The sequence below is a fragment of the Pan paniscus genome, chromosome 5, assembly GCF_029289425.2.
Source record: "Pan paniscus chromosome 5, NHGRI_mPanPan1-v2.0_pri, whole genome shotgun sequence".
Classification (NCBI taxonomy): Eukaryota; Metazoa; Chordata; class Mammalia; order Primates; family Hominidae; genus Pan; species Pan paniscus.
The window spans coordinates 175,155,672-175,176,609 of record NC_073254.2 but is presented as its reverse complement, the minus strand read 5'-3'; the positions used below and the strand labels follow the sequence as shown (position 1 = coordinate 175,176,609).

Below are 20,938 nucleotides of genomic sequence, written 5' to 3'. Positions count from 1 at the left end.
CAATACGGTGAGGAGAATACTTTCAGGTAGAATTTCTTTTTTTTTTCTTTTTCAGAAATAGGGTCTTGCTGTGTTGCCCCGCCTGATCTTGAGCTCCTGGCCTCAAATGAACCTCCAGCCTCAGCCTCCCAAAGTACTGGGATTACAGGTGTGAGTCACCGCGCCTGGACAAGAATTTCTAAAATCAATCCCAATTGTCTGTTACCAGAAACTCACAAGAATAACATGAGAAAGGGAGTGCATGTACGGCAGGGGTTGGGAGAAGGGTGCAGGGGAGACGGGAGTGTGGGGAGGACACAGGAAGGGGTTAGGGCCTGGGCTATGGGGAGGGGAGAACCAAAAATGAAAAATTAGTAGTATTAGAAAGGTGCACTTAAAATAACTAAAGTGATGATTCTGTCAAAGAATGGATAATGGACCACAAGTGATAATTACCCTCATTCTTTAAAACAGTTTCTCTTCAGGCCACCTGACCATCCAGACCCCTGGATTTATGTAAGGGTTTATGTTCAAGTAACCTCCCCTCTTAATCAGAGAATAGCACCAACTATGATGTCATCAATTAAACATTTACAAACTATGGACAAGGGAATACAATTACATTTAATGCAGATTTAAATTTTTAAAAAAATGTCTGCTTAGACTCCTTGTGGCCACAGAGAAACCCCCACCCGCCACCACCACACACACACAACAGGCCAGGAGCCTCTCAGTGTTGCCAAATGTCCCTTTTCTCTCCCTAGCCCTAAACATCTGACCCTACCCAAAGACCTGAAAACTCCAAGCTGGGCATCCCTTCGACTACAATTATGGTCAGGATGAGATTTTTGACTGGGGTGCTCTGAACACTCTGAGACACTCGGATCCACAAGTCTCACCTCAGGACAGACAGGCTGTGGCTGCCGGATCCTGGAAAATCAGCACCATGGATGAGACATGGTACAAAGAAAACTCTGGGATAACCGTGTCTCCTTCAGGCTCTTTGATCTGTCCCATCACCTCCACATGGACTCCCAACCTACATTCCACATAGACAGAGAGCGGGGAGGTACGGCTGCACTGCCTCGGGAGCTGAACGCCCCCTGGCTGTGAGCAGGGTGAGGCCCCTTAAGAGGGGCAGGCAGGGCCTGAGAGGAGGCAAGCTGGGCTCGTGGGGGCAGCTCTCCCTCAGCAATGTCAGCAGCTGTGTTCTTGTCGGATCCCAAAGCCTTCCACCTCCTGCATTCTTCTTGGCAGTTCTGGCTTCCTCGTTAAAACTATTTTGTACTTTGGAGTTTAAATGGCATATCCTGGTTGAGCAACAGTTCCGCTCAGGGGTGTAAGTTACTGTCTTTAAGATTCTAAAAAATTGAGATTAGGCGTGGTGGCTTACACCTGTAATCCCAGCACTTTGGGAGGCTGAGGCAAGCGGATCACCTAAGGTCAGGAGTTCGAGACCAGCCTGACCAACATGGTGAAACCCCGTCTCTATTAAAAATACAAAATTAGCCGGGCGTGGTGGCGGGCGCCTGTAATCCCAGCTACTCAGGAGGCTGAGGCATGGGAATCGCTTGAACCTGGGAGGTGGAGGTTAAGATGAGCCAAGATCACACCATTGCAATCCAGCCTGGGCATCAAGAGCAAAACTCTGTCTCAAAAAAAAAAAAGAAAAAAAAAAGATTCTATAGAATTACAGAAAATTATGCACCCTGTTATACATTTTCCATGTAAACTGTTGAACTTGTGTCACTTGGGACCAGGCCCTTGTATCTACACACCCAGCACAGTGCCACTCCACTGCCTGACACCTTTTGCCCCACTCTGTCCTCCAAGGTGCTGCCTGATTAATCTTCCAAAGACACTACAGTCATCATGCTTTGTCCTCAGCTTAAAAACCTGTATCCCCCCACGTGAAAGCAGAATATAAAATAAACCTTACCATCTGAGCCTTGCATACAAGACCACTATGGGCTGAATGTGTCCCTCCGAAATATGTACGTCGAAATCTTAATGCTTTAGGTGATGGTATTAGGAAGTGGGGCCTTTTTAAAAGGGGCAATGATTAGGTCGTTGTTTGGAGTGCAATTTATGGGTGTAGTGTGAATATGTTATCACAGTTAGTTTGTAAGTGCAGATGTCTGCCAGAATGCCCAGAATGCCCAAATCTGTTTAGACCAACTGCATTGGGATATTCCAATTTGGGACGACACCACATGCTAGGGCGCACCAACCTTCAAGATAACCAGACACAGGTGGATCCCCAAACAGGGACTATAAAAAGAGAAGCCCTCAGGCAGCTCGACCTGCTCTGCTGAGACACAGACTCGTGAGGATGAGATGCTGCCACTCAGAAAGGGACCCGCAGTCAGGCTTGCCATCTCCTTGACTGAATGCTTCAGCCTCAACATTCCACCCTTGATACGAGAGGAAGCTATTCCCAGATGCCTGAGGACTTCTGTGACCAATCCTGTGCCTATTCATGTAAGATCCCCGACTTGTTCCTAACAGGGTGAAAAACAAGAGTTGTGTGTAGCGTGAATGGGGATAAAATACCAATATTTGTTAAGAACTGTTTGCGTGCCAACAAACTGTGTGACTCAAGCATTAAGTTACGGTGTCTTTCACCCTTCACTGCTTAATCCACTGCGCACGACAGTCATAATGGTGAGCCCTCGTGAATAGGATGGATGGCCTTATAAAACGCGGCCCGGAAAGATCCCTCGCCCCTCATGTCATGCTAGAATACAGTAACAAGATGCTTCTAGAAACCAGAAAGCAGGGCCTCACCAGACACTGAATCTGCCGGCATCTTGATCTTGGACTTCTCAGCCTTCAGAACTCTGAGAAATAAATTGCTCTTGTTTATGAGCCACCCGGTTTATAGTATTTCGTTCCAGACTAAGACACAGACTGAAAAAGCTGCATTGCCTATCCAACCTAACTGCCAACTCTTGTCACTTCCCAAACCGTTGACTCCAGTGTGCTCCAGAGCCCCAAGCCACCACTCAGTCACTTCCAGTTGTCTCTCCAGGCTCGCCCAACACCCTTCCAGCCTGGAAATCCTTCACGTCTCTTAACAACTTTTTAACACCATATTCTTCCAGGAAGTCTTCATTTCCTCAAGATCACAGTACAACCTCAACCCTCTGACCTCCCATAATATTTGATGACTATACCAGCTGTCACCTAACTTCGATCATTTTAGAATGTCCTTTAGTTTCATGTTCATAAGGCTTGCTCTCTAACTAAATTATACGGGGTCCATATTTTACAATTATTTTTATTTCTTTAAGCCAGGTGCATCTATTAGGTACACCAGTATTTGCAGATGGGAAAATAAGCAGGAGGGAAAGAGCTGAGATGGGAGAAAGGCAACATGAGATATGAGAAAAGGAGAAGCAAAGGTAGATAGAGTGAGAAGATTAATGAGGGGCAGAGGTCGGAATTATTTGGTTATTTTGCTATTGCCAATTGATACATTATTCCAAATTCTCGGTGTATCATTGAATGCATGCCTTTAATCAGTTTCCTATTTTTAGACAGAAATTTTTTCCTACTCATGCTGAATTCTTTTTTTTTTTTTAGACAGAGTCTCACTCTGTCCCCCAGGCTAGAGTGCAGTGCACAATCTTGGTTCACTGCAACCTCTGCCTCCCAGGTTCAAGCGATTCTCCTGCCTCAGCTTCCAGAGTAGCTGGAATTACAGGCGCCCACCACCATGCCCAGATAATTTTTGTATTTTTAGTAGAGATGGGGTTTCACCACGTTGGCCAGGCTGGTCTCAAACTCCTGACCTCAGGTGATCTGCCCACCTCGGCCTCCCAAAGTGCCGGGATTACAGGCGTCAGCCACCGTGCCCAGCCTCATGCTGAATTCTTCATATATACACAGATGAAAAAACTTCCAAACAAGGTTAAACATTCAGACATAAACAGAGGTATGATTTAATTTGCAATTTAAATAAAACACCATATGTAAAATTCCTTTCTAATAAGTCACACTATGTCTAAATTGTTGTGTTACCATGAAATTTTTTTTCCTAAAGAAACTGGTTTCTCTGTAATAACTTAACGAGTAACTAAAGGAAGAAAAATGCAAGAACCTGCTCACTATCTATCTTCATCCCATTCCTCATTCAAGTTCCCAGGTCATTTGACAACTGGTTTTGGAGGGGGCTGTAGTGGATTCTATAGTGAATCATCCGGATTCCCCCTTCAAGACAGAGGCATTGCTTTCCTTTTCCCAGCTCACACACAGATCCCCTCGTGGTAATTCACCTCTATTGAAGGGAGCTGCCTTGCCCTGCTGGCCTGAGGGGACGAAGGCCGGCCACCCTGCCTCCATGCAGAACTCTGAATGGCCCTCCCAGCTCCACAGCTCGCTGTGGGACAAGCTGCATCACAATGCAACTTGTCCCTCCCAGATCCTGCTCCCTCACTCCAGGCTGGCGTTGTCCCTGAGAGCATTCCCAGTAAAACTTTTTACATCTAAATCACTATCAAAGTCTGTCTCCTAGGAAACCTGACTTAAGATAGGGATGCTCGAAATTCCACTAACACTTGTCTAAGTGTTTAGGTTGTCTGAGCAAAGGGAAATAAAAATTTTCAAACTGTTTTCCCTTCTCTAAAATGCAAATGCCATAGGAACCAGCCATTTATTATATGAGTATGGAACCGCAGCAGAGAAAAGAAAGCATTTTGTTACCTGCTTCTCTGTTATAATCAGAAAAATTACTGTTTTTTTGCAATCCATAGACACAGAAACAGCTGTTATACCAAACCACGTTTTCCAAAGCTATTGTATTAGAATCTTACCTGTCTAATCTTCTAGTGGTTTTACTGTATGGATTTTGTTCAGAAAATGACAATATATGAGTGAATCATCAAGGCCAGAAGGCACTATTCAAATTAGGAATTAAGTTTGGGTCACGAAATATTTCAGTATATACATAGAGCCGCCAAAGGTCATAAAGCATATCATATCACCCATGTCACAAAATGGCAAATATTAGGTACCTAAAATGAAAAACCACAGAAACTATTTCCCCCAGGGTGTAAGAAATACCACCAAGATGTGAGCCAAGAAATACCACCAAGATGACAGCATGCGTTCTGTCACTGCACAAGTGACGTGAGCAATGGAAGAAAACTCAGGTGTAGACAAACAGTACCTGGTTCTCTATGGCTTTCCTGTTCTTTGGGTCGCTCACCACGGACAGCTGCAGCTCTGCCATCTTCTTCATCTTGCTGTCCATGTCTATCTTCTGAAGCAGGTTTTTGGTCTGGTTCTTCAGCAGCCGCAGTGTGTCCTCTTTCCCATGCTTCTTTGCAAAAAGGGATGCACAAGCAGAGTGTACGGCAGTGACCCAGTTTTCTAGATCTGTCTGGCTGGTGGCCTACACACAGGGAGGGAGAAAGCCTGTTTCGAATCATTTTACCACTAAAGTGCTCTCCAAAATGGCAGGCTGGGCTTAGATGTACAAAACCCAAGAAGTACTTGCACTGCATACAAGCTGCTTAATTTCAAAAACACATTCAACGATTCAACTCAGGTTCAGAGGGACTCAGAGAACATTAGGAGCAGAGCAGAAAGCATCACGGAGCTCTGACTAGGACAGGAACTAAAACCAGAAACGAGTGCTAGCCAACAACACAGGAGTGATAAGAACAACAGGGGAGGCACACTCATGATACATTACGCCACTCTCTAAAAGGATGCTTGGCCAGGCACGGTGGCTCACGCCTGTAATCCCAGCACTTTGGGAGGCTGAAGCAGGTGGATCACCTGAGGTCAGGAGTTCAAGACCAGCCTGGCCAACATGGTGAAACCACATCTCTACTAAAATACAAAAATTAGCCGGGCGTGGTGGCGCATGCCTGTAAGCCCAGCTACTTGGGAGGCTGAGACATGAGAATCACTTTGACCTGGGAGGCGGAGGTTGCAGTCAGCCAAGATCACGCTACTGCACTCCAGCCTGGGTAACAGAGTGAGACTCTGTCTCAAAAATAAATAAATAAATAAAATACAAAAATTAGCCGGGTGTGGTGGTGCATGCCTGAAATCCCACCTACTCGGGAAGCTGAGACAGGAGAATCACTTGAGCCCAGGGGGCGGAGGATGTAGTGAGCCGAGATCGTGCCACTGCACGCCAGCCTGGGTGACAGGGCAAGACTCCATCTCAAAAATAAATAAATAAATAAATAAATAAAAGGATACTTGTCTTCGGAATTTTAACAGAATGAGTAAACATTAGGACTAGAATATGAAATTTTGAAACCTGGATATAAAATTACATCTACAGTATGGCCTCAATACAAAAAAAAAAAAAGAACAATGTAAATAAAAGTATATTGGGGGGAAACAAAATAATGCTACTGTCTTTGAATATATCAAGGTTTTTCCTTTCTCTACTTTTCAGTGACTTCTAACACAAAGACCACATACTATTTGTATAAAAGAAAAATAGTTTATTTTTGGCTGGGCACAGTGGCTCATGCCTGTAATCCCAGGACTTTTGAGTCCAGGAGTTCAAGACCAGCCTGGGGAACACAGTAAGTCCCCATGTCAATTAAAAAATAATAATAGGACAGGCATGGTGGCTCACACCTATAATCCTAGCACTCTTTGGAAGGCCAAGACGAGCAGGTCACTTGAGGTCAGGAGTTCGAAACCAGCCTGGCCAACATGGTGAAACACAGTTTCTACTAAAAATACAAAAATAATTTTAAAAAAAATTAGCCAGGCATAGTGGCGGGCACCTGTAATCCCAGCTACTTGGGAAGCTGAGGGAGGAATTCAAGAATTGCTTGAACCTGGGAGGCAGAGGTTGCAGTGAGCTGAGATCACACCACTGTACTCCAGCCTGGGCAACAGAGCAAGACTCCATCTCAAATAATAATAATAATAATACATTTTTTAAAAGAAAAATATTTTAAAAACAATAAGCAAAGTTTGAATAAAGTGGGCAAATGGGTATGATTCTAAGCAGGCTGACAAGGACTTTCATTTCTCTTGATGTCTAGAAATAGCCACACACATTCGAGTCACAGGGTCAAACCTCAAGTGGCCTCTGGGATCACAAAACAGAACACCTGGGAAAATTCTGTTGTTGTTGCTAAGACAGGGTCTCACTCTGTCGCCTGGGCTGGAGTGCAGTGGCACAATCATAGCTCATTGCAACCTTGACCTCCTGAGCTCAAATGATCCTCAAGCCTCAGCCTCCCAAGTAGCTGGGACCACAGGTGCGCACCACCATGCCTGGCTAATTTTTTTATTGTTCTTTCGTAGAGATGGGGCCTCGCTATGCTGACCAAGCTGATTTCCAACTCCTCGCCACAAGCCATCCTCCTGCCTCAGCCTCCAAAGTGCTGGGATCACAGGTGGGAAAACTCAAAACTAAGGATGTTTTACCTGAATCACAAAATAAAACATTCATTTCACACTTGACCCTAAGAAATCCATGCAGATTTAATCTAACTTTTTGTTGTTGTTGTTGTTTGTTTTTTTACCTTCCTTACAATTCAGACTAACATAAATTCATTACTTTGCTTTAAAGTATCATAGAAAGTTTTAAGCAACCTTTCTGTTAAGAAAAGGAAAATCAAATCTCAGGCCCTGGCTCTAGTAAGTTAAGTCAGGTTGGGAATGGCAGTACAATTAAAGGCCCAGGGAGCTTAACCCAGCACTGGGTAAGTGAGGGAGCACTTCTGAGCATTCTAGACTCCCAAAGTCAGCCTAGGGAACACTGTTACTCTGCAGGGCTTCTGAGGGCACCCAGGACCATCTTTATGAGAGATCTAAACCCAAGCTTTACGAGGCTTTCCATGAAACTTCCAGTCAGATGTAACTGTAACTGTAACTGTAACATACACTGTGTGTATGTCAAGTGCTGGGTTTAGATGGTGGACGTTTAAGAAGCACACTTCACTTCCCAGCTCTCACTCTCACCTGTTCTGAATTAATATTAATCACCAAGTTAAAATTTATTTAGCATTTAACACACACACGATGTTATTTACTCTTACGGCAATCATGTAAGCCACTATTATCCTACTGGTTGAAGGGCCCAAAGCTCAGAGAAGTCTGGTACGCGCTCCAAGATCACTTACAAACTCAACGCTAACAAAGGTGCCAGGATTCAAACCTAAGCCCGACCCCAACACCGATGGCTCAGTACCGCCATGTTCTACAACATCTCGTTGGCTAAAAAGTCACTGAAAATTCTAACAGTAGATAACCTGAATCTTAAGATCCTAAGACCACTTCCACAGGGAAATGAGACCTCATAGCATTTGTCTATGAGGGTTTTCCTGAAAACTTTTGACATCCACTGAGATTCGTGGCAAGAACCCAAGCCTCTCCCATCAATATTCTCCAAGCTTCATTTTAAAAGCCCCAAATCTGGGAATCTTGACCATTGCGCTCACTAGATCGCCAGCTACTCCAGAACAGGGATCATGATTGTTTTCTCTTTGTGTCCCAATGAGCATCTCATGGGCCACAGCCTGGGACTTCAGAGGCACCTGAAAAGTGCCCTCTGGATGAATGACTGGATTGCTGATGGCCCAGTGCCCTTGGCAGTCAGCGGAAGCCAACATCTGTTGCTTCAGGCCAAATCCAAAGCCTAACTAAGTATTTATTCAATTTCATTTCCAAGTTTTGCCTTTTCTGTTCCTTCTTATTCTAGCAGTACATAAACTATTACCTCCACTTACAAAGTACCAGCAGTACCTGGAAAAGGTAGACATCTCCAAAGGAGTTGCTGAGGCAGAACACATTTTCTTTCTTGGGATGCTCTGGAACAGACTGCACTATGCTGTCTTCTGCAAACAGAGCACACCGAGGGGCACTGCTCTGATCCATGGAATTCTTTCCGTAGGTCTCATAAAACAGCAGCGTGCATCCTGTGAAACAGAGAAGCAAAATAACATCCCGGTCAGACCTGGAGATGCAGGAAAGGACTGGGAGGGTAAGTGACACACTTTTTTAAAAACACCTCAGTGAGACAATCATGTGACAGAAACATGGTAAACAAGGAAAAGTGGCATCTGAAGTACACCTAGTTGTATCAGAATGAACTTGAATGAAAATGAGATGTCTTTGTAAATGTAATATCAGTAATAACAATACCAAATAATAAGTTGTTGCTTAACTCTTCTAAGTACTCCACATGCACTGGCTTATTTAATCCCCATAGAGGCCCTAAGGTGGGCAGGGTTATTTAGCCCATTCTACTGTGACCCAAAAAGTATCTAGGACTGGTCTCCATCCATTGAGAAGTTTATTTTGCCAAAGTTATGGACATGCCCGGAGGAAGAGAACACAGAATCACAGAAATAGTCTGTGGTCTGTGCTTTTCTCCAAAGACGATGTTGAGGGCTTCAGTGTTTAAAAATTAAAAGTGGGCTGGAGAGGAAAGAGGGAGAGCATGGTAATCCAACTGCTGCAAGGGAAAAGGAGCAGGCAGGGGAACTGTCAATCATGTAATCATCCAGCACTTTACATAAGATAAGGTGAACACAGAGTAGCTAGCTACCTGTGGGGATATTTAACCTTTTATCTGTAGCTCCTGCTTAGAAAGAAAAGGAAAGGCAGCTTCTTGCATGACTCAGCTTTCGGCTTGTTTTTTTTTTTTCCTTCTGGCATCAGGAATTGGGGTCCCCAGGTTTTATTTTCCTTTCACACTAAAGATGAGAAAACTGAGAGATCAAATTCCTTGCAGGGGTCCCACCGCTGCACTGTGGAGCAGCAGGGATGTGAACTCAGGCCCTCTGGCCCCAAAGCCCTCATCCTTAAGCACAACACCACATTATTTAGGGAATCTCAATGTAAGAGGCCACAGAAAATCCCACACTCACTCACTCCGTTGACCATCAATGGGAACAAGAAACTGAACATACCTAGGGGACTTTGCCATTTATGAGAAAGTACCCAGTTTGTTCTCCAAATGCCATGTAAAATAACTTAATTTTTAGTATTTCCTTTTATCTCACAGTAATAGAAAACATTACTTAGGCTAAGGGAGAAAAGTGAAACTAATAGAAAACATTACTTAGACTAAGGGAGAAAAGTGAAACTAAATGTGCCTGAATTTTCAAACGTTACTCTAAAAATACTGCAACATATGCTTTTAAGTACTTACTCTTCCCCTCATAAGCAAATAAAGTATTGCAGGTAGAAGTTATTAAGAGTTTGCTTCATTAATTAGAAATTGCATTATAATTATTAGACACAATTTTTAAGCAAACTAATGCTTCTAAAATGCTCACAAATGTGTCCTCTTGTATAGGTTAACTATCCCCTCAAATCTGTATCCAATAAACTTTTTTGACCACTTCTCATGTGGCAACCTCCAGCATACGAATAACAATGACATGACCACCATCTGGGTGCTTCCCAAGTGCCTTTCACATTGACAGGAAAGAAACACCAGCCTGCCTTCACTGTAAACAAATGCCTGGGGCCCACTTCGTGGTACTTTATCCTACTGTGTTTGCATCCTCATTCATAAAAGTTCAGACGTTTTGAAAACTATTTCAGTCTTTCCAATTTCATTACTTCCTTTAAAAATAAGTCTTGATATGAACAAACAAGTTTATACAATAGAACCGATAACAGCACACGGAAGCCAAGAGAGAAAGATGCCTGCTCCAAGCTCGGACTTCGGAAACAGGACTTTCTCCCTCCATGGTACTTTATGATCTCAAGAAACTGCGCATTTGCTCCTCCCCGCAAATAAAACTCATCCAAACTAACAGGCTGACAGAACTCAAGTATTACAAACAAGGGAAAGTAGCAAGAGGTTTACAGCCAGAGCTGCTTCTTGCAGGCCTGGCCAGTATCTTTTTCCAGCCACTGATGCAGCAGTTAAACTATAAACCAAGTCTTCCCATCGAGTAAGGCCCATCTGATGCTACCGTTGCACATGCTACAAGCCATGACCCGGGGCCCGAGGACCAGGGCAAAGGGGCAGAGCAGCTCCAGCTGCACACACGTCCAAATTCTTTCCGATGGGTTCACGTTCACTTCCCAGCTTCCCTAACACTGGAATTCCAACAGCCATGGTTTAAATCGTGGCATCTAGAGGAAATGAATGCAAACCTTGGGCCAATGCCACAATGTCACCAAACCTAACAACCCATGGACAACAGACTACCGCTCTAACTTGGAGGCATGAAATCAAAACAGGACATTTCACATTAGAGCCAGGCCAGGAAGTAAAACAATAGGCAGAATTTTGTGGCTATCAAATTTAAAAATCAGGAAATCAATCTTAACTCTATGACATCAAGTTCAACTTCACGGGACTCTGCATCTCTAAGGGGGCACTGGGGCCAGTGGAAACGGGCTGTACCCGTGTCAGTGAAGCCTCTGCCATTCACCCCGGTGCTGGGGGCCCCCAACCCTGCCTTTGCCGTTCACCCCGATGCTGGGGGCCACCAGCCCTGCCTCTGCCGTTCACCCCGGTGCTGGGGGCCCCCAGCCCTGCCCAGTCCCTACCAAGCACTGGTGCCATTCACCCCGGTGCTGGGGGCCCCCAGCCCTGCCCAGTCCCTACCAAGCACTGGTGCCATTCACCCTGGTGCTGGGGGCCCCCAGCCCTGCCCAGTCCCTACCAAGCGCTGGTCTTGGCTTGGAGGGGTCGTTGACACTGGACGTTCTTGCTATGGTAGCAGAAAGAGAAAACAGATGGGCATAGCAATGGCAGTACAGGAATAGAGACGTAATATTAGTAGAAATCTCACCCAGGGGAAAGAGGGCAATTAGTCTTGGTTTTCCCTCAAATCCACCTTTTCTATGAGACCCTTTTGACCTCCCATCCCTGCTGCTGGCCCATCTCGGGGCAGAATCACCAGTATCCTAAAATTAGTTTATGAACTCCTCCCCCGACACTGACTATCACTCAGTCTGTTGCACATTTTGAGGGATATGTCTAATGACCTTGCCAACTCTTCAGCCCGGGAAGTCCCCAGTGAACTGCATGAAAATCCACTCACTGGAAAAGACAAATGGAAAGCAGAATTACCCTTGTTGAAAATTTATTACATCCTCCAAAGCCTTGAAAAACATGTACGTCCCTCATATACCTATACATTCCAGGTAGGCAGATAACCAGATGGTTTGTTAATAACGGCTCTCTCCAGAAAACTGTCTCCCATTTATTTACATGGATACTTTAAGGATAATTTAAAAATTAGGCTTAAGAGTGTGTGTGTGTGTGTGTGTGTGTGTGTGTGTATACACATATATGTGTTTTTAACTAAGATTAAACCAAACAGTTAAGTCCAAACATTACAACTTGGATTCTAAGCCAAGAAATTAGAACTCAACATACTGAATTCCCAGAGGAAAGAGGTGTAGAAAGCCACATGGAAAAGGTTACGCTGGGGAAAAAAACATCTTTATCACAAGTCTTGCCTTGGCTGCAAAGGAAAGGAAGAAATGTGTGCCTGATAACATTTATACTACAAAGCACCCTTTATCCATGGATCTTGAAGTGTTTTACAAGCAAACACCAGGAAAGCAGGACCTAGCCAAGACTACAAATCTAGCAATGCTCAGTGACAACGCAGGCCCATCACTACCCCTGAAGTTGGTAGCCAGAAGTTCCTGGTCTACCTTTTGGGATAAAATACAGGAAGCTGCCAATCAGCTCTTCCAGCCCTTAAGTGATATCTGCCTGAGTTTCCCTCAAGAAGTCTGCGACAATTTGGCTCTGGACAGATGTGGTCAGTAGCAGAGAAATCAAAAAGGGAGCATCTTTCCACGTGCCCATGGCTGTCACTGTTGTTTTTTATATTAATTTAGAATCAGCCTGTCTCCCATCTATTAGTCCCATCCTAACCTCTGCAGGCCCAGAATAAATTCAATGTCTCTTCTACACACTGCTGTTCACTCTCACCCAGTTCTTATTTTCTCCATGCTAAATATCCCTAGCTCTTTATGCCCTCCTCCACCTAGCACGGCTCTAAATCTCCTTGTCATCACCTATGGCCGAGCCTCTCAAAGTGGTATATTCTCTCTCTCTCTCTCTCTCTCTCTCTCACACACACACATACACACACAGTCACCCTGCCTCCCAGTCTAGCCCCCACCACTAGGGTGATGTATACTTGGGGTTTTCAAATCCATAGACAGGCAGGGAAGAAATTCTCACAGAATTAATTTTTAAGAAACAAATTTCACACTTAAAAAGTAGATATGTGACAGATGATGGGGTAACATGCATCCATTCTAAGCACTCATATCATGTGACTAGGAGGCAGCTTCAGACTATGATTCACAAACAGTCCCAGATGTTTACCCCTTAAGGGAACACATTCACTCTCTCCCCATTTAGGGATCCTCCAGGACAACCTTTCAAGGTTCAATTTCTCATTTCCTAACAAATCTCCTGCAATATTGTGCCCACAAGGAGGGAAACGACCAGCTCTGACCAGGGCAAAGAAAGGAGAGACTGTCATCTCCTTTGCAAGAGATATATCATCTCTAAGGAGGTAGCTGATGATCACATGACATCTCTAATGAGGTAGCTAAAGATCACATTTGCTCTTTGAAATCACATTTACCTTTTCAGCCACATCAACTTGGAAACATATGGCCTGCAAATTAAATCCCGACATCTTTTTCACTCATAATACTTGTTTTGGTTTGTTTGTTTGTTTGTTTGTTTGTTTTTGAGATGGAGTTTCACTCATCGCCCAGGCTGGAGTGTAGTGGCATGATCTCAGCTCTCTGCAACCTCCGCCTCCCAGGTTCAAGCGATTCTGCAGCCTCAGCCTCCTGAGTAGCTGGGATTACAGGAACCTGCCATCATGCCAGGCTAATTATTGTATTTTTAGTAGAGATGGGGTTTCACCATGTTGGCCAGGCTGGTCTCAAACTCCTAACCTCAGGAGATCCACCCGCCTCGGCCTCCCAAAGTGCTGGGATTACAGGTGTGAGCCACCGCACCTGGCCTCACTCATAATAGTTTGCAGCCACATTTCCCTATCCTGTCCTTGGGTAGCTATCTGACTTTTAAACCTTAAAGCAGAACTTTCTTATCTCTTTAAATGTTAATCCTGCCAGATTCAACCCATTATTCCATCTTTCCAAATCGTTTCTGTCATTCAATACAGAAATCTGCCTCGCCAGTATGGAAAAACTGGGGACGTTCTTTACCTTCCTCAGCCAGCCACAATGTCTACAAGCATCCAAATCTAGGGATGGAGAAGAGGACTGCAGCATGTGAGGAATGCTGGGCCCCTGGGCTTTGTACACCCGCCAGCCCGCTAGGAAAAGGTATCACTTGGATATGAAATGCCTTTGCAAGTGCCCCTTTACCAGAGGTGCCAGAGGGGCTTGTGGTAACGAAGGCATGATGCCTGCCCTCCACGGTTGGGGGAGCAGGGCTCCATCTGTTCAATAAGGGGCAAAGAAAAGCTAGAAAGGGGTAATTGAGAGGGCACTGGACATTGCACACATAGTATTTGCAGATGTTTCTGCTCTCTCCTGTGACAGGGAAGGGCATCACTTGACGATGAGGTTTGGCTTTTGAACAACACACTCAGCTCCTCTGACAAAGAGTCCCAGGGGGCTGTGCAGAATGCCAGAGGCTGTGAGGCCGCTCTGTGTGCATCTGCATAAATCAACGCTGTACAGATTTGGAGCTTCTTTCTTCCTCAAGGCAATTATAGTTTTTAAATGGCAATGCTTATAAAAAACTTTTCTCATGTCAACAAAACAAATTCTCACTTCTATTGCCTTTATGTTTAAAAAAAAAAGACAGCTGGTCCATCAATGATAGACTGGATTAAGAAAATGTGGCACGGCCGGGCGCGGTGGCTCACGCCTGTAATCCCAGCACTTTGGGAGGCCGAGGCGGGCGGATCACGAGGTCAGGAGATCGAGACCATCCTGGCTAACACGGTGAAACCCCGTCTCTACTAAAAATACAAAAAATTAGCCGGGCGTGGTAGCGGGCGCCTGTAGTCCCAGCTACTCAGGAGGCTGAGGCAGGAGAATGGCGTGAACCCGGGAGGCGGAGCTTGCAGTGAGCCGAGATCGCGCCACTGCACTCCAGCCTGGGCGACAGAGCGAGACTCCGTCTCAAAAAAAAAAAAAAAAAAAAAAAAAAAAAAAAAAAAAAAAAGAAAATGTGGCACATATACACCATGGAATACTATGCAGCCATAAAAAAGGATGAGTTCCTGTCCTTTGCAGGGACATGGATGAAGCTGGAAACCATCATTCTCAGCAAACTATCACAAGGACAGAAAACCAAACACCACATGTTCTCACTCATAGGTGGGAATTGAACAATGAGAACACTTGGACACAGGGCAGGGAACATCACAAACCGGGGCCTGTTGGGGGATGGGGGAATGGGGGAGGGATAGCACTAGGAGATATACCTAATGTAAATGACGAGTTGATGGGTGCAGCAAACCAACATGGCACACATATACCTATGTAACAAACCTGCATGCACATTGTGCACATGTACCCTAGAACTTAAAGTATATTAAAAAAAAAAAAAAAAAGACAGCTGCACTTGTTAGTGATGACAACAAATAGACTTTGTTCATAAAGCTGGAATGACAAATCAATAATCCAGATGATAATCTTAGTTGAACAAGCTGGAAAGAAAACCTCTTTGGAGTTCTGAACATGTACGGAATGTGAAATTCAGAAGCTGCCTTCCAAACAACTAAACTACCTTTGGTTACTGACTTTTTTTTATCCAAATCCAGCGAAAGTATCAAAAACGGTACAGGCATACCTATAAAATAAGCAACAAGTATTAAATCCAACCATTATAATAGGCCGGGTGCAGTGGCTCATGCCTGTAATCCCAGCACTTTGGGAGGCCAAGGTGGACAACCTGCTTGAGGTCAGGAGTTATGAGAGCAGCCTGGTCAACATGAAGAATCCCCATCTCTACTAAAAATTAGACAAAACTTAGCCAGGTGTGGTGGCCCACGCCGATAATTCCAGCTACTCAGGAGGCTGAGGCACGAGAATTGCTTGAGCCTGGGAGGCAGAGGTTGCAGTGAGCTGAGATCCTGCCATTGCACTCCAGCCTGGGCAATAAAGCAAGACTCTGTCTCAAAAAAAATAAAAACAAGTAAAAAATCCAATAATTACTTATTGAACTGCATAATACATGTGAATAGTAGGTAAAGCCTATTTCATGGGTGTGAGAAAGTATCTGCATGAAGGCAGCCCATGGATCCTGTGTCAAACCCCTCATGTGAACTCAAATCAATGCTAGTCTCTTGGCACTTCCTGGGAAAGAGCACGGCTGGCGGAAACAATCCCCAGTGGCCTCAGCAGGTGACACTGCACTCACCTTTCAGCGTTACCCAGTACTGTTTCCATTTCCTTCGTGCCACCAGCTCAAGCTTCCTTTCCTTCTGCACAGTGACCAGGGGCTTGAAGAAGAGCCACCCGGCCTTCCGGACCACCCCCTGTTCCTTCTCAAAGAGCAGGTCCAGCTGTTCCAGAGAGCTGAGTGACTCGCTGCTGGACTCGGCGGTTTCTGTAGATGTTTCTATGTTCTCGGTGTTGGTCCTGCTCATTTCCAACTCTCGCATGAAATTCTCATAAATGTTCTGCCGGAGGGGATCGCTGCCAATCGCATGTGTGGATTCACTTCTCTGAGACAGGATCTGAGCAGAGCCCCCTGACCACAGAAAAGCAGATGCCTGGGAGGATCCCTGCACATCTGTATTCAGTCCATCAGAGCGACTGTCAAAGTAGTCACTGCCCTCCTTGGACCTCGGCTCCTGTGAGAAACACACATGATCACCCATCAGAGCTTACAGCTATCCAAAGCATCCCTTCTTGCACGCAGCATAAGTGTAATACCAGTGGCTGCTGATAATGTCATGCAAAGCAAGATTCTTGTAACAAAAATACATCTTTAACCTTCAAGTCTTCATACCAGAGAGAATTTTAAAAATAGTGTTGCCCAAGTCAATTTATATCCAGTAGAATTAGCACTTAAAGAGGTAAATAAAATCCAAATGGCTCTCCTAAATCTAACCTATGCTTAGCATCGAGAAATTAACTAGTATGTTTACAACACACTAGTGAAGATTACTAGAATGATATTTCTTTCTTCATTGCTAACCATGATCAGCATCTTCCAGGAAAGAATTCATATTCTTGCAATTTATTTTTTCCCTGGATCATTTGAAAGGTAAATTAGAAAATTACTAGTACCAGGGTAGGGTGGGGAAGACAGGGACTCAGTATTGTTATGCAAAACCCAAAAACTTCTCTTCCTCTCCCTATAGTCCCCAGCTTCTGGCCAAGTGCCCAGGTCTAGACTTCTAGACTTTGAGATCTCTAGTATCTTATTTTCCCAGTTCATATAGTAAAAATAATAGATGGCGAGGTGGCTCATGCTTGTAATTCTAGCACTTTGGGAGGCCGAGGCAGGTGGATCACCTGAGGCCAGGAGTTCAAAACCAGCCTGGCCAACGTGGTGAAACCCGTCTCTACTAAAAATACAAAAATTAGCCAGGCCTGGCGGTGAGCACCTGTAATCCCAGCTACTCAGGGGGCTGAGGCAGGAGAATCACCTGAACCTGGAAGGCAGAGGTTGCTGTGAACCAAGATCAGGCCATTGCACTCTAGCCTGGGCAACAAGAGCGAAACTCCATCTCAAAAATAATAATAATAATAATACACTTAGGATTCCTTATCTATGAAGGGTACTGGCTAGTAACTATAGCTTTTTTGTTTTTCTTTTTTTTTTTTTTGAGATGGAGTTTCGCTTTCATTGCCCAGGCTGGAGTGTAATGGCGCAATCGTGGATCACTGCAACCTCTGCCTCCTGGGTTCAAGTGACTCTCCTGCCTCGGCCTCCCAAGTATCTGGGATTACAGGCATGCGCCACCACACCTGGCTAATTTTGTATTTTTAGTAGAGACACGGTTTCTTCATGTTGGTCAGGCTGGTCTCAAACTCCCAACCTCAGGTGATCCGCCCACCTCAGCCTCCCAAAGCGCTGGGATTACAGGCATGAGCCACCGCGCCCAGCCAGTTTTTTCATAATTAATATTTCTTACTTAGAGAATTACTTTCATGAAAAAAATATACCCATTTATTCATTCACATCCTTTCATTTGAGTACCTATTTTATTCTAGGTACTGGAGATATCAAAGACATGATTCTTAACTGCAGTATTTACTCCAACACAAAAATCAAACACAGGTAGCTCTAAATACAATTCATACTTATATAATAATGTTGCTCCCTGTGAGGACCAGGTGCATTGAACATCAAGCTGGCCATGCACAGAGCTGAAAACATAAAGACATTTCTCTAACATCTAGATTAGAAGTCTAGTCACTGAAGAAAAATAATTTGCATACAGGCTTTTCACTGGTAAATGGCAGTAATTAAAATTTTCAGCATAAAGTGAGCTTAACTTCTGACTCAAAAGGCACTGACATTCAACATTTATGGCTTAAATGAAGATAACTCTGCAGAGACGCCAAGCACACTCAAGACTACTCAGCTGCTAGTGGGCTTTCGATTATATTTTCTTATGCATTAAAATAAAAATGATGGAAAACTGGGTCAAGGACCATTGACTAAAGGCCTTATTTTGAATATTACATTGTATAGAGAGGTTTCCTTTTCAGAAATTTCATCCAAAAATCAAGTTGCAATTACTTGCTGTTTTGTAAGAGAATAATCACACAACTGGAGAGTACTTCCAAATACCCAGGAGCCATGAACAACTGCGCCCCAAGCAGATATTACAAATAGAAATATGATTTGCCACTGTTTACACTGCATCTCCAGTCATATTTATTTATACACTGATGCTTATGCATAACAGAGCAAATAAACCAGCTGTTGTGAGTCACTTGGACAGGAAACTTTAGAAATACTTAGAGTTTTTTTTTTAATTGTCAATTTGTTGCTTTTCAAAAACTCCTGGCTGGGCTCGGTGGCTCACGCCTGTAATCCCAGCACTTTGGGAGGCCGAGGTGGGCGGATCATGAGGTCAGGAGATCAAGACCATCCTGGCTAACACGGTGAAACCCCGTCTCTACAAAAAATACGAAAAATTAGCCAGGTGCGGCGGCACATGCCTGTAGTCCCAGCTACTTGGGATGCTGAGGCAGGAGAATCTCTTGAACCCGGGAGGCGGAGGTTGAAGTGAGTAGAGATCACGCCACTGCACTCCAGCCTGGGCGACAGAGCGAGACTCTGTCTCAAAAGAAAAACAAAACAAAAAACAAAAAACTCCTGAAAGGTGAAGAAACACTTCTCATCTAGCTAGTATTAACATTATCTCAGTTATAAATATGTCCCTCTGACTCATCACCCAAAAACACTGGAATTACCTCTGATACCCTGCAAGGGCCATGACGGAATATGCTTCAAAACAAGCCCAACTCTGCCACAGAAAGGCACAGAAGTCCCGAAGTTAAGTGTGACCTACACACACTCTTGACACTGCTTCTCAAGTTACAGTGCCAACTTTTAAATGTTTAACCATAGCAAAGCAAGGAGTTTTCTTTTCCAGAAATGGGGGTGGGGGGGTGGGGGGATGCATTTTAGCATTTATAACTTATTCTTATACATAGGTATGAACTCTCCCAGTCTCTAATAAATTTCCAAATCTTTTTATCTAGAATCCTAATAGCCAGTCACTAATTTTCAGGCTAATAAAAAAGAGCCTTTAAAAAATATAGAATGTCTTTAAATAGGTTCAGCTAGAATTCTTAATCATCTGTTATGCGGATGAAACTAAGGTGCCTGCTATATATATGTATATACACACACACACAAATCATACGATTTCCATTTCCATACAAATGACTTCACTTCCATCAAATCGAATAATCAGAAACAAGGGCTAATGTAACTTGATGACTAGGGCAGTACAGCAGAGTGGAGATGAGTAAAGACTCAAGAGTAAAAACTCAAGCCAGGTGGCTCACGCCTGTTATCCCAGCACTTTGGGAGGTCGAGGAGGGTGGATCACCTGAGGTCGGGAGTTCGAGACCAGCCTGACCAACATGGAGAAACCCCGTCTCTACTAAAAACACAAAATCAGCTGGGGGTGGTGGCACACGCCTGTAATCCGGATCAGCTACTCAGGACGCTGAGGCAGGAGAATCGCTTGAGTGAGCCGACATGGCGCCATTGCACTACAGCCTGGGCAAAAGGAGCGAGACTCCATCTCAAAAAAAAAAAAAAGTAAAAACTCAAGAGATGTCACTCTACAGAAAGACATGCACTGCAAGATTCCATTTATACGTGGAATCTGAAATAGTCCAACCCACTGAAGCAGAGAGTACAATGGTGGTTGCCGGGGCAGGAGAGGGAAATGGGAAGATGCTGCTCAAAGGGTACAAAGCTTCAGTTTTGCAGGAGGAATAAGTTCTGGAGCTCTAAGGTAAATTATGGTGACTACAGTTAATAATACTATATTCTATGCTTGAAATTTGCTAAGAAGGTACTTTTTTTAACAGAGAGACTCCATCTCAAAAAACAAATAAATAAAATAAAATAATAAAATTCTAATTCCTTGATTCTAACCAGTTTTCTGTTGTTGCTGCTGTTGTTTTGTTGTTGTTGTTGTTGTTGAGATGGAGTCTCACTCTGTTGCCCAGGCTGGAGTGCACTGGCGTGATCTCAGCTCACTGCAACCTCCACCTCCCAGGTTCAAGCGATTCTCCTGCCTCTGCCTCCCAAGTAGTGGGACTAACAGGCACATGCCAGCATGCCCAGCTAATTTTCATTAGAGATGGGATTTCACCAAGTTGGCCAGGTTGGTCTCAAACTCCTGACCTCCAGTGATCCGCCTGCCTCAGCCTCCCGAAGTGCTGGGATGACAGGCGTGAGCCACCACACCCGGCCCTAACCAGTTTGTTTTTAACTCTACAGGCACACAATTCAGAGTTAAGTTTTTGGACAATGCAGAATTGAAGGAGACCCAGTTCCCGT

The 20,938-nt window shown here is 44.4% G+C and overlaps 1 protein-coding gene across 8 annotated transcripts in view; it reads right to left on the bottom strand.

The window, feature by feature from the left end:
• The window catches only part of TIAM2 (TIAM Rac1 associated GEF 2), a 264,916-nt gene that overhangs the window by 104,478 nt on the left and 139,500 nt on the right, over window positions 1-20,938 (bottom strand). For 6 of the 8 annotated variants that reach the window (XM_008974986.4, XM_055114256.2, XM_063605529.1 and 3 more), the window contains 3 exons: window positions 16,313-16,748; window positions 8,710-8,882; window positions 5,150-5,374 (listed from right to left, as the gene is read on the bottom strand). In XM_008974986.4, coding sequence (XP_008973234.4) covers window positions 5,150-5,374; window positions 8,710-8,882; window positions 16,313-16,748 — 834 coding nt within the window. Of the gene's footprint in view, window positions 1-4,081; window positions 4,381-5,149; window positions 5,375-8,709; window positions 8,883-16,312; window positions 16,749-20,938 lie in introns of those variants that run through there. The other 2 variants (XM_014345520.4, XM_055114261.2) reach the window with 2 other exon arrangements.